Here is a 14,398-nt window from a genome sequence, read left to right as displayed (position 1 = left end):
GGTTCTCGATCATGTCGGAATAGAATCCAGTGATTCTTTTGCGTTTGTCACTAACGCCCCACAATCACGAGTTTGAAGCTCGTCACAGTCATTCAATCATTGAATCCTACTCAGAATACCACAGACAAGGTTTAGACCTTCTGGATTCTCTTGAATGCCGCCATCAGTTCTAGCTTATACCACGAAGATTCCGATTAAGGGATCGAAGAGATAAACATTCAAGCCTTGTTTGCTTATAGAACAGAAGTGGTTGTCAGGCACTCGTTCATAAGTGAGAATGATGATGAGTGTCACATAATCATCACATTCATCATGTTCTTGGGTGCAAATGAATATCTTAGAACAAGAATAAGCTGAATTGAATAGAAGAATAATAGTAATTGCATTAATACTCGAGGTACAGCAGAGCTCCACACCTTAATCTATGGTGTGTAGAAACTCCACCGTTGGAAATACATAAGAACAAGGTCTAGGCATGGCCGTGAGGCTAGCCTCCCAATGATCTAAGATAGCATAAGAATAAAGATAGCTACCGAGATGAAAATACAATAGCAAAAGGTCTTATTTATATAGAACTAGTAGCCTAAGATTTACAAAGATGAGTAAATGACATAAAAATCCACTTCCAGGCCCACTTGGTGTGTGCTTGGGCTGAGCATTGAAGCATTTTCGTGTAGAGACTTCTCTTGGAGTTAAACGCCAGCTTTTATGCCAGTTTGGGCGTTTAACTCCCATTCTTGTGCCAGTTAGGGCGTTTAACGCCGGGCAGTTTTGAACTGATTTGGAACGCCGGTTTGGGCCATCAAATCTCGAGCAAAGTATGGACTATTATACATTGATGAAAAGCCCAGGATGTCTACTTTCTAAAGCCGTTGAGAGCACGCCAATTGGGCTTCTGTAGCTCCAGAAAATCCACTTCGAGTGCAGGGAGGTCAGAATCCAACAGCATCTGCAGTCCTTTTCAGCCTCTAAATCAGATTTTTGCTCAAGTCCCTCAATTTCAGCCAGAAAATACCTGAAATCACAGAAAAACACACAAACTCATAGTAAAGTTCAGAAAAGTGAATTTTAACTAAAAACTAATAAAAATATACTAAAAACTAACTCAAACATACTAAAAATATACTAAAAATAATGCCAAAAAGCGTATAAATTATCCGCTCATCAGCATGCAATTGACACCAAACTTAAAACATGACACTAAACTTCAAAGAAAAACTAAAAATTAATAAAGAAAAATAATATTTTTGAAAAAGTTTTTTTTTTAAAAAGGAAAATAAAAGATGCAATTCTAGTGACTCTAAACCAAAAGGACTAATTTTTCCTGATCTAAGCAACAAGATTCACCGTCAGTTGTTCAAACTCAAAAAATCCCCGAAAACGGCGCCAAAAACTTGGTGCACAAAAATTACTTCACACTATGTAATTCCGCACAACTGACCAGCAAGTGCACTGGGTCGTCCAAGTAATACCTTACGTGAGTAAGGGTCGATCCCACGGAGATTGTTGGCTTGAAGCAAGTTATGGTAATCCTGTAACTCTTAGTCAGGATATAATATCAATAATAATTTTTAGTTTTAATTGTAAAAAGTAAAAGAGCATGAAATAAATACTTCTTATGCAGTAATGGAGAATATGTTGGAGTTTTGGAGATGCTTTGTCTTCTGAATTCCTGTAACATAATGCTTCCTCGCTTTCAAACATGCAAGGCTCCTTCCATGGCAAGCTGTATGTAGGGCATCACCATTGTCAATGGCTACTTCCCATCCTCTCAGTGAAAATGGTCCAAATGCTCTATCACAGCACAGCTAATCATCTGTCGGTTCTCGATTATGTCGGAATAAGATCCATTGATCCTTTTGCATCTGTCACTACGCCTAACACTCGCGAGTTTGAAGCTCGTCACAGTCATCTAATCCTAGAATCCTACTTGGAATACCACAGACCTGGTTTAGACTTTTCGGATTCTCAAGGATGCTGCCAATGGATTCTAGCTTATACCACGAAGATTCTGATTAAGGAATCTAAGAGATACTCATTCAATCTAATGTAGAATGGAGGTGGTTGTCGGCACACGTTCATGGATTGAGGAAGGTGATGAGTGTCACGGATCATCACCTTCTTCATAGTGAAGCGCGAATGAACATCTTAGATAGGAACAAGCGTGTTTGAATGGAAAACAGAAATGATTGCATTAATTCATCGAGACGCTGCAGAGCTCCTCACCCCCAACAATGGAGTTTAGAGACTCATGCCGTCAAAAGGTACAAATTTCAGATCTAAAAATGTCATGATATACAAAATAAGTCTCTAAAAGTTGTTTAAATACTAAACTAGTAACCTAGGTTTACAGAAAAAGAGTAAACTAAGATGGATAGTGCAGAAATCCACTTTTGGGGCCCACTTGATATGTGCTGGGGCTGAGACTTAAGCTTCTCACGTGCCTGGGCTATTTTTGGAGTTGAACGCCAGGTTGTAACCTATTTCTGGCGTTGAACTCCAACTTGCAACCTGTTTCTGGCGCTGAACGCCAAAATGCAACATGGAACTGGCGTTAAATGTCAGTTTACGTCATTTATCTTCACGCAAAGTATAAACTATTATATATTGCTGGAAATCCCTGGATGTCTACTTTCCAACTCAATTGAGAGCGCGCCAATTGGACTCCTGTAGCTCAAAAAAAATCCATTCTGAGTGCAGGGAGGTCAGAATCCAACAGCATCAGCAGTCCTTTTTCAGCCTGAATCAGATTTTTGCTCAACTCCCTCAATTTCAGCCAGAAAATACCTGAAATCACAGAAAAACACACAAACTCATAGTAAAGTCCAGAAATATGATTTTTGCCTAAAAACTAATAAAAATATACTAAAAACTAACTAAAACATACTAAAATCTACATGAAATTACCTCCAAAAAGCGTATAAAATATCCACTCATCAATACTCTTAGAAAACCACCTTTTATGGCTTCTGTTTAATACTTTAAGCTCTATAATATGAGTGTCGGCATTCTAGGATTGCCTCTGACATTCCCAGGGCCATATATATTATGTGTCTGGCACGTTTACCATACTGAGAACCTCCGGTTCTCATTCCATACTATGTTGTTGTTTTTCAGATGCAGGTCGAGAGGCATCTCGTTAGGCATCTGGATTCCTGAAGCAAAGTGGTTACTGAGTTATTTTGTTGTACAGTGATGTATATATATGTACTTAGCTTTCTCTCTGCATAACTTATTCTTTTTTATCTTCTTAGATGTTTATGGAGAGGCAGGATTTTGTTTATGTACATTTGGGTTTTTGATATGTATATATATATATGTGTGTGTGTGTGTGTGTGTGTGTGTAAATATTCTCTGACTAGCCCTGACTTCGCGAGCTGAGTTAGGAGCTTATTATTTTGTATCTTTGGCTTTCTATTCCTACTTTTATTATCTTATGCAATAGTTATAGTTTTCTTCACACGCAAGTTATTTCGTTTCCGGAGCGTTGCGCTTTTCGTTTTTCGATTTTGTTTTACCCATTTTTCAAGGCTCCTAGTTTATTGTATTCTTTTTGCTATTATATGCATGTATTTTAATTTTAGAAGTCGTAACACCTCGCCACCTCTGTTTTACATCCTAGGTGTAATACTCTGTGTGGTAGGGTGTTACACATATTACATTTATTTTAAGTAAATTTATTTTTTATTAAAAGTAAAATTAAAAAATAAATTAAATAATTATCTGTCGTAAAAAAATTAAAATTATTGAAGAAAAATAAAAAAATTTATTAAAAAGTTAAAAATAAAATTTAATTAAATTAAACATTGAAGAAGCTTGGAATATTAGAGACAAAAAGATATAATTTATACTTGTATATGTACATGCTCTTATGCTCTTTTTTCCTTTCCTGAACGTTTATATACTAGTCATTCTACAAGTATGAGTAAAAAAAATCTTGAATTTATAACACAATTCATTCCGTTAAAATTTATTATCATTTTACTTGATTTGGTAATTCTTTTAAGAGTGATGTATCATTTTTGTTCCCAACGTTTTCATCCTATTTAAGTTCATAATAATTTAAAATCGTCTCAATTTTGTCTCATTGTCAGTTCTGTTAACAGATCACTAACGGCAAGACAACATTGAGTCGATTTTAAAACGTTAAGGACTTAAATAAGATGCTTTAAACGTTCGGGACAACTTTGAGACTTACCCCAAATGTTGGGGACAAAAATAATACTTTACTCTATATATATGCATATCATGCAATAAGTACGTTAAAAACCAGCACAACACTAATAATAAGATCCCAACTTTTTTTTCTCTCTATGAATCCTTAGAACCTTGCTGTCTAGCTAGAGAAGCAGTCACTAGAGGAGGAAGATATGATGGCAAGAAGCACACAAAAAAATTAAAATGGATTATTGACGGAGGATAAATGTCGCTTAGGAATCTTCCAAAGGATTTTTAACTCAAGTATCGCAAGTATAGTCTAAACCGACTAGTGATCCCCAATCAAAGTTTAGAAGAATGTCACAATAACTAATTCAATTATCGAGAGTAAAATCCCGGTCTTTTTTCCTAGGAATTGCAACATGATGTACATCATTGGTTAGGAATTTTTGAGGCTTTTTGAGTTAAGTATGAAAAAAGTAAAGTGACTAGAATTTTAAAGCAATGAACAACTAACAAGTAAATTGAAGCAACTAAGACTATCAATCAACAATTAATTACCTACCAAGCATGCAATAGAAAGATAGCAATAGCAGTAACATATAACAAATGCAAGGAATCAAGCTAAGAAAATTTAAGAATCAAATTCAACAAGAAAAATGACAATCAATCAATATAAGAAATCTTGGCTAGGGTGAAAATTTGAATTTCTATCCTCATGTATTCCTCAAGTGTAATGGTGAATGCCTATTGCTCTCACTTAGTTATCCTCTAACAATTGAAGGAATGTCAGGTGAGGAAAATCAACTCTAGTCCCCAAGTCCTAGTCAAATCCCAGTGAAAGACTAGATTTAGTGGAGTTCAAACCAATTAGCAACCTTCAATTACCAATCAATACTAAATTCTTACAATTCAAGAGTCTCTAATTACTCAACCCCAAGGCCAAGAAAGGAAATCTACTCCATAATCATAAGTGACATTTCCTCAAACACTTGGTGAGCAATGATAAAAAGTATCATAAAATTGAGAAAACAATCCAAATTAAAGATACCCACTATCAATAATCAACCATAACAATTCAAATAACACAATTGGAACATAAAAAACTTCATTCCATTACTAGAATCCAAATCCAACAAGATCTAAAATCATAACCCAAAATAACTAAAATTGCAGAAGTTTAGAGTAATAAAAACTGAAATTAACAAGAATCTAATCTATGGATTGAAGTGAAAATGAACAAGGAACACTAAAACCTAGAGAGAAAGAGGAGTTTCTCTCTCTAAAACTCAAAACTATGTAAAAACTAAACTAATAGAATGTGTCCCCCAAGCATCCTTCACCCTCAGCCTCTAATATTTGAATTGGGGTTGAAACTGGACAAAAAAGAACTCAGAAATTACCCTAAGCGTGTTTCCTTTAATGAGGCACGTGCTAGCATTCCCGTGTATGCGACAATGTGGTCTGCGTACGTGGACGAGGAATGAACAGAACATGCGTACACGGTAACATAGATGCGTACGCATGCTTGCAGAGATCCAAAATCTTCATTTTTTTCATAGTTTCCTCCTCTTGCTTGCTTCCTTTTCCAATTCTTCCAATCTATCCTTGATCCCTAAAATCTGAAATCACTTAATAGAGATATCAAGGCATCAAAAAGAATTTAAGGGAATTAAAATTAGCATTTTTAAATCCTAAAAGCATGTTTTTGCAATTAAGTGCAATTTGGAAGGAAATCACAAAGGTATGCTATTTTAGTGAATACATGTGAGTTTATGTGATGAAATCCATTCAATTCAAACCAAAATTTATCATCAAATATGGATTCATCAATTATCCAAATGATGTAACTCCATCAGAAAATATGGTAAAAGATCTATTAACATATAATGTGGAAGTGGATGCGTATCAGATCCATAAAAACATGGCTGATGAAGAGATGGTCTCTGATCAACCCAATGATAAGGGCGATGAAATGCCAAAGGAACAATCTATTCAAAAGGTGTCTTATCGAGATATGGTGGTTGATAATGGCTTTGACAACTTGAATCCTAAAGAGATAGCAGACCTAATAGCTGAGGAATATAAGTCAGATGAAGATCTTATAGCTCTTGACACAAAACCAGATGCTCCCTTCAATCCTAAGTCCAACATTGATGTTTCACTTGAAGAATATGATGAATGGTGCAAACCTTGAAAACGATCTCTCATCGTGAAGCCTTTCGGTAAGAACCTTAATCTGTTAGCCATGGAAAGATGGGTACAACAAAGATGAGCAAGAAAAGATGTGGTCAGAGTCATGGATTTAGAAAAAAAAATTTCTTAGTTCGGTTCTTTGATCAGGAAGATTATTCCCATGCCCTCTTTGAGGAATCATGGATGATTTCAGATTATTACTTATTGGTCCAAAGATGGAGGTGTCTGTTTATGCCCCAAGACATGAATATTCAAAAAGTGACTATTTAGATGAGAATTCCTAACCTTCCAACTAAACTATATAATAAATATTTCTTGTGGAAGGTTGGAAATGCCTTAGGTGCACCAGAAAGCTAATTGCTCTAACACGTGAAAGGGAATCTCCAAGGTCTGGAACACGTTCAAAACTAAGATAGCTTGGAGGACTGGGAATGGGCAAGATATCCTTTTTAGGATGATCATTGGATTCCGGAAATTCAATCTTTGAGAGAAGAGGTTCTAGCAGAGGAGATTAAAAATGATGCTAACGTTGATGGTCTTGCTACTCCTAAAGGGCTTTGGAATTGGGAGCTGCTTGATAAAAGTCTATGAGAAAATTCTAGATATGATTCGCACTATTAATGCTCCCCATCAGGAGCTAGGAGCTAATGTAGTTTGTTGGTTTCCAGAATCTAAAGCGGAATTTACTATTAAATCTGTGTATGAGGAGTTCTATGATACAGAGGAAGTCTCGGGAAAACCTTTTAAGAAAATATGTCAACTCAAGCTTCTTCAACATCTCAGAACGTTTACATGGTTACTTATGCATAATGCTCTTCTTACTAATAGTAAGAGACAAAGAAGGGGGCTCACCAATGACACTAGCTATCCTTGATACCCTGGCCATACCGAGACACTGATCCATGTTATCTTAGAGATTGTCATCATATCTAGGGGCGTGGGAGAGTACTGTCGACAACAACTACCAAATGACCTTCTTCAGTTAAGTTTTGCGAAATTGCCTGGAATACAATCTCTTCAAGGCTGCTCCAAAACTGAATGGGATGTCCTAGCCCATTACTTTCATCACCATCTGCAACACTGCTTGAAAAAGTATAAATAAGTTTATCTTCAATCAAGGAGGGCTTAATAGGTCAAATAGACTATACTTTATCATAAATTTAGCAAGAAATTATGAAGACATTATATCCTTAATCAAGGAAAGTAAGAGAACTATTACTAATTCTAGGGAGATCCAAATCGGTTGGGATCCACCACTAGAAGGATGCTTTAAATTGAATACTGACGGATCCTTCAACTCGTCGAGCTCGATCATCCAGGTCGTATGGAGGGATTATTCGGAACTCTAATGGCAGATTTGTGGCGGGATTTGCAATGAATGTAGGAAAGACAACAATGACTATGGGTGAGATGTGGGGTTAAATATAGAAACGAAATTGGGTATCAAAAATCTCCTCATCATAACAGACTCTTCGAGTGCAGTCCAGCTGATTCACAATACTACTGTGCAACGTCACTCCTCCACCTCTTTGATTTGAGAAATTTGATACCTGCTTGCAAAGCCTGGACATTTCAACGTGCACCATATCTTCAGAGAGACCAACTTTGCTGCTAATGTGCTTGTCAAGTTCGCTTAGTCAGTTTCGAATGGGTTGAATTGCTTCAATGAAGCTTTGACTTTCTTTTCTCCGCATTTGGCAGCTGATCAAAGAGAGATGAAATTCTTTAGAGCTTTTGTTGTTTAGTCTTTTTCTTTTCTTTTGGGCCTGTGATCTCGTTTCTTTATTAAAAAGAATATATTAAAAATAAGTCACTAATAAATCATTGTGTAAAAAAAGAATTTTTTTATTTAAATTAAAAATATATAATATCTACCGATTTAAATAAACATATCAGTATTTACTAAAATACGTTTTGGGTAACATCTCAGATATAGTGGGGTAAATCACACTAAAAGCTATCTCGGATGCACTGTTACCGTCTTATGATACAGCATGTGCTAGTCATATGTCGAATGCACCTGAGATATGAACAAAACTATATCTCGGATACAGTGCATCCAAGATATGGCTTTAATCAGCCTAAACCCACTGCATCCGAGATATGCACATTTTGTTTATCAGTGGCAGTGCATCCGAGATACGGCCTAGGCCGTATATAAACCCACAGCATCCGAGAACAATGTGGATTGGCTTTATTTTTTCAACCTTTTGAGATTCCACACGTGTGGTTTTGAGAATCTTCACGAGCTATGGACCTCCGAGCATATGTCCGCACGGGAGACATTAATAGACTGAATGATACTTGGCACGTAGCTGGAGCGTTGGACTTTGAGGTTAGTGTTTTATGGTTATTTTTTTATTTAAATATTTACACGTCTATTTAGATCGGTAAATGTTATATTTTTAATTTAAATAAAAAAATTTCATGTTTAATAGGTTTGGATTTGTAGATTTATATAATTATCTTGTAATGCGTTTATGGTGTTACATTTAATGTAAATGCATAGGTAGGTGCATTATAAGTTGCAGTACTATTTAAAGACAGTTAATGGTTTAGATGTAACTAATATGCATTAGTTATCTATTTTGGGAATCGCAGCGACCACGGTTACTTTTGCCACGCCGTGTGACACTAGGTCTCCCGCCGCCACCCATCCTGCTTCCCTATATAAGGGAGGCTAGATTTGGACATGCAATAGAGTTGAGGGACTTTTGTTTGACTGATGCTTGATCTCTAGATTTGTCGAGCGGTGGAGGCCGAAGACCCATGCATTCCACCTTCCATGGGGTGAGGCCAGCATTACGCTCGAAGATGTTGTCTACACACTAGACTACGCACTGCCGGAGAGCCTGTTGGGGGTTGTACCAGAGACTTCCAGCGGTGGCATGGGCACCCGACATGGGAGTGGGCTGAGGACTTATTAGGGGCCAGGCCGCCACCAGATCAGTAGGGAAGAAAGCAAGTGTTTGGGATCATAATGACATGGCTCAAGGACTGAGTGGCACATATCCCTGATGGGGCAGCACCGGAGACTCTCTGACAGTATGCCCGATGCTACCTAATAATGCTTATTGGGGGGTTTCTATTCGCAGACAAGTCAGCTACACTTGTGCCGTTGAGATGGTTGCCACTGCTAGATAATTTCGATCGATGCAGCCAGTTGTCATAGGGTTCCACACTTCTCTGCCAAACCTATCATTCGTTGTGCGCGGCAGCATCCCGTGACGTGATGGACATTGCGAGTTGCATGCCGCTTCTTTTATCGTGAACGATATACCATAGGTTCCTGTGCTTTAGTCCAGCAGGGTACGACATTGTCAGGTTTCCACTTGCATCCAAGTATACAAAAGTTGTAATTAATTTGTTAATTATTATACTGTACACACTTACATCTATGTTGGAATATAACTAATTACAATTTGTAAAACTATCGTCAATCTTTGCAAGTTGGCAGGGCTTCCGCAGCAGAGCCGAGATCATCATGATGGCAGGATACTTAGTTTGCGTCGTCGGATCGATGCGCTGACATTTGAGCAGGTATGATAGAGTGTAATGTATGTATTTTTCGTATTTTACAATCTACCATTGGTATATCGTTTAATTAACAAAGGTCCCTCGTGGATGTGGGACTGGACACCACTTGGATCCTGCCGCTGGACGGCGTTAGTTACCATTATTGCTATATGTATTTTGCTTATTACTTATATTTATAGACTTCCATCACATGTATGACTCTTTTTTAGCGCATCCAAATGTATAACTCGACTTGTTTATCCATGTGAATATATATTTTTTAAAAAATATTGTAACGTTTATAAATAAAATTGTCATGCACACTTAATCGTATCTCGGATGCACTACCCTTGATCAACAAAAATGTGCATATCTCGGATGCAGTGGGTTTAGACTGATTAAAGCCATATCTCGGATGCATGATATCCAAGATCTGGTTTTGTTCATATCTCGGGTGCATTCGAGATATGACTAGCACGTGACGTATCATAACATGGTAGCAGTGCATCCGAGATACGCTTGTAGTGTGATTTACTCCACTGCATTCAAAATGTGACCCAAACCGTATTTTAGTAAATACTTATACATTTATTTAAATCGGTAAATATTATATATTTTTAATTTAAATAAAAAAATCCGTAAAAAATTGTGTATTTAACATTTTATATTAAAAATTATTATATTATAAATAAATTTGATCATTTATCTATTTTAACAGATTTAGTTATTTTCATAATTGATTATTAATTTAAAGAATATATGAATTAACATATATAAATATACACCATACAAAATAATTAATTTAATCTTTTGGTGTTCACTTAATATTTTTATATCAAAAATATTATTTGTATATCAAAATCAATCACTAAAATTAACTATTAATTTATATTTTAATATATATTTTATATTAATTAAGGCCGTTAAAATAGGCTAAATTCATCGGGTCAGTATGTTTACCCATTTAAATGGGCGGGTTTTGTCTCTAAAATTAAGTCCGTTAAAATTTTGGGCTAAACGAGCTGAGTCCAATTAACCCAAAAAAAATGAAGGGTTAAACAGGCTATCCCGCAGGTTAAATAGGTGACCCATTTTTTTTATTTTTTTTCAAAAAAAAAGTAGTACTTTTAGTTTATATTTCTCCTGATCCGATCCAAAAATCTGTTCCGTTGACTTAAAAGTAATATTTTTTGTCAAAATATTTTTCAAAAAATAAAATTAAATGAAACGAGCTGACCCGTTTAACCCATCGGATAGACTATAAACAGTCCAAACTAAAAAATTCTAACCCGCAAATAAAACAGACTTAAACGACCTAACCCATTTAACCCACAGATTTAACAAATTGGATCTAAATAGACTAAACTAACCTGTTTAACAGCCTTAATATTAATATCTGAATTTAGTATTCCCTTAACATTTTCCATTTGAATGTGTTGACTGACGCCACATTTCCACAATGATGTGATTTGAGTATTTTTCTATTCCTTTAATTTGCTTACACAATAAAATTGAAAGACTTGTGGTCGCACGCAATAATCAATTATTAATAATCAAACTAAATCATAAATAAGTAGCAGGAATTGATTAAAGGACGCTCCTCCCCCTTCTTCTTGTTATATAGCCACACTATGCAAAACTACAGTTTCAATAGTGAGGCCAGGTCCAAAGCCAAACAAGACACCCCATTCAAGACCTTCACCGGTGGTTTGAAGGCCTTGTTGAAGTGATTTGTTTCTCATGTGATCCAAGATGAAGAGGACACAAGCACTGGACATGTTTCCATAGTCGCTAAGAACATCACGTGTGGCTCTCAACTTGTGAGGTTTCAACTTGAGCTTGTCTTCAACCTGGTCCAAGATTGCAGGGCCACCAGGGTGAGCAATCCAGAAGATGGAGTTGTAATCAGAGATTCCCAGGGGATCAAAAGCTTCAGTGAGTGCTTTGTTAATGTTCTTGGAAACAATGCCAGGAACATCCTTGAGAAGATGGAATGTGAGTCCAACTTCACGAAGGTGGCCATCAATGGCGCCTTCGCTGTCGGGAGCGAGAGTCTGAGCAGTCCAAACAAGCTCGAAGACAGGCTTCTCGATCTGAGGCAGAGGATCGGAACCAACAATGAGTGCAGCAGCGCCATCACCGAACAATGCTTGCCCAACAAGACTATCCAAATGTGTTTCGCTTGGACCGCGGAAAGTCACGGCGGTTATCTCAGAACAAACCACCAGCACACGAGCACCCTTGTTGTTCTCCGCCAAGTCCTTCGCCAAACGGAGCACCGTGCCGCCAGCGAAGCAGCCTTGCTGGTACATCATGTACCTCTTCACGGACGGACGGAGGCCTAAGAGTTTCGTCAGTTGGTAATCGGCGCCGGGCATGTCAACGCCGCTTGTGGTGCAGAAGATCAAGTGTGTTATCTTTGACTTTGGTTGACCCCACTCCTTTATGGCTTTCGTTGCCGCCTCTTTTCCCAGCCTTGGAACCTCCACAACCACCATGTCTTGCCTTGCATCCAGCGATGGTGCCATGTATTTGCACATGTTTGGGTTTTCTTTCAAGATCTCTTCCGTTAAGTACATATATCTCTTCTTGATCATTGATTTGTCGCCTGAAAGAAATAATTGACATCGATTACTATCACCAATTCATCAAATCAAATATGTTAGGAGTCACCTTATATCATTGGTGCTTTAACGTGATAAACCTTTATTTTAGTTATAGACCTAATTCGAGTAATTGGAGTTTAATTAAAAAAAGTGAGTGATACGATGATGAAAATAAGATTATTAGAATACATACACATGCGTTGAAACTTCTCTTTAAGTTCGGTCATGTGTTGGCTGTTAGTGATTCTGAAGTAATAATCTGGATAAGTGCTTTGATCAACACAGTTTTGTGGTGTTGCTGTGCCAATAGCCATTATAGTTGCAGGGCCTTCAGCCCTTTGAGCCTTGCGAATCTCAGATACATTCACCATCTTTTCTTAGCTTAAGGAAACACTACACTGCAAGTTAAGCTAAGAGAGATGGATTGACTCAAAGGTATTCTGAAGACTATTAAGGTAGGAAGAGAAGGGGTTTTATATGCATGACAGTAGGGGCATAATTGGAATTAAATGAATAATGTTGGAGGGGGTAGATGAAGATAGATATCACGTGTTCAACTGGGCTTATACTGATGTCAATAACTCAATATTCAAAGACCACGTTCTCTGACTGGTTTGAGTCTTTGAGAGACTGGTAGTCTTTGTCTACCACCACCACTTAGTTATATTTTGGCTAATTATCTGGTGTTCATAATTTTAGTGTGGAATTTACCTAATTTTGTTTTTAGGGAAAATTTCACTCCCCTCTCTTGTGAGATGTTAAAATGACACTTCCCTCTTCTCTATTTTATAAATGTACATTCTCCTCCCTTCTAACTTTTAAAAAACTTCCTCTTTAATCCATTTTAAACTTTTTGTGTTAACTTTATCCATTTTTTAAGAAAAAATAAATTATTTTTTGAAAAAATATCCATTAACAAAAATTTTATTTTTTATCATTAAATTTTACTTACTAAAATACCTTTTAATAAATTATTTTTTATTGATTGAATTGTATTTTTATTAAAATATAGAAAATTTCACTCCCCTTTCCTCTATTTTATAAATGTACATTTCTCTCCTTTCTAACTTTTAAAAAATCTCCTCTTTAATCTTTAATCCATTTCAAATTTTTCTGTGTTAACTAATGTTAACTTTATCCATTTTTTAAGAAAAAATAAAATATTTTTTAAAAAATACCTATTAGCAAAAATTTTAATGTTAAAATAATATATATAAATATCGAAAAATTAATAGTAAAATATAAAAAAATCGTTAACGAAAATTTTGGTAAAATTATAATTTAATAATTAAAAAATTATTGAAGGATATTTTAGGAAAAAAATAATATAATTATTAAATTTTTTAAAAAATACAATTTAATCAATAAAAAATAATTTATTAAAAAATATTTTAGTAAAAAAATATAATAATAAAAAATAAAATTTTTGTTAATGGGTATTTTTTTTAAAAATAATTTATTTTTTCTTAAAAATGGATAAAGTTAACATTAGTTAACACAAAAAGTTTAAAATAGATTAAAGAGGAGATTTTTTAAAAGTTAGAAGGGAGGAGAATGTACATTTATAAAATAGAGGAGAGGGGAGTGTCATTTTAACATCTCGCAGGAAAGGGGAGTGGAATTTTCCCTTGTTTTTAAAAATAAATTTTTAATATATTAAAAATTAATTATTTTTATATCATTTAAATTAAATATTAATTTTTGATTTTTTTTATAAACTAAACAACACCAAAGTTTAAGCACCATAGCTTATATTATTTATTATTTATTTAGTTTTGTTTAGCAAGCAATAATTGGCTCAAATTTTTTATATGTGAAACATGCACTTTAACTTTGGAAATTATCAGATGGGTGAATCACAACACTGAATGCCTTGACTTGTTTGCATCACAATGACTGTACTGACTCTTACTTTTTTTTAT

At 35.6% G+C, this 14,398-nt stretch overlaps 1 protein-coding gene across 1 annotated transcript; it reads right to left on the bottom strand.

The window, feature by feature from the left end:
* Window positions 1-11,320: 11,320 nt before the first annotated feature.
* On the bottom strand, window positions 11,321-12,905 carry LOC107488457 (chalcone synthase 6). Its single transcript, XM_016109206.3, has 2 exons — window positions 12,670-12,905; window positions 11,321-12,478 (listed from the first exon to the last, which is right to left on the bottom strand). Exons 1-2 carry the CDS (start codon window positions 12,845-12,847, stop codon window positions 11,487-11,489), a joined length of 1,170 nt encoding a protein of 389 aa, XP_015964692.1. The 5' UTR covers window positions 12,848-12,905; the 3' UTR covers window positions 11,321-11,486.
* Window positions 12,906-14,398: the final 1,493 nt, after the last annotated feature.

This window comes from Arachis duranensis, chromosome 5 (genome assembly GCF_000817695.3).
Source record: "Arachis duranensis cultivar V14167 chromosome 5, aradu.V14167.gnm2.J7QH, whole genome shotgun sequence".
NCBI lineage: Eukaryota > Viridiplantae > Streptophyta > Magnoliopsida > Fabales > Fabaceae > Arachis > Arachis duranensis.
This window is presented reverse-complemented; position numbering and strand designations above follow the sequence as displayed.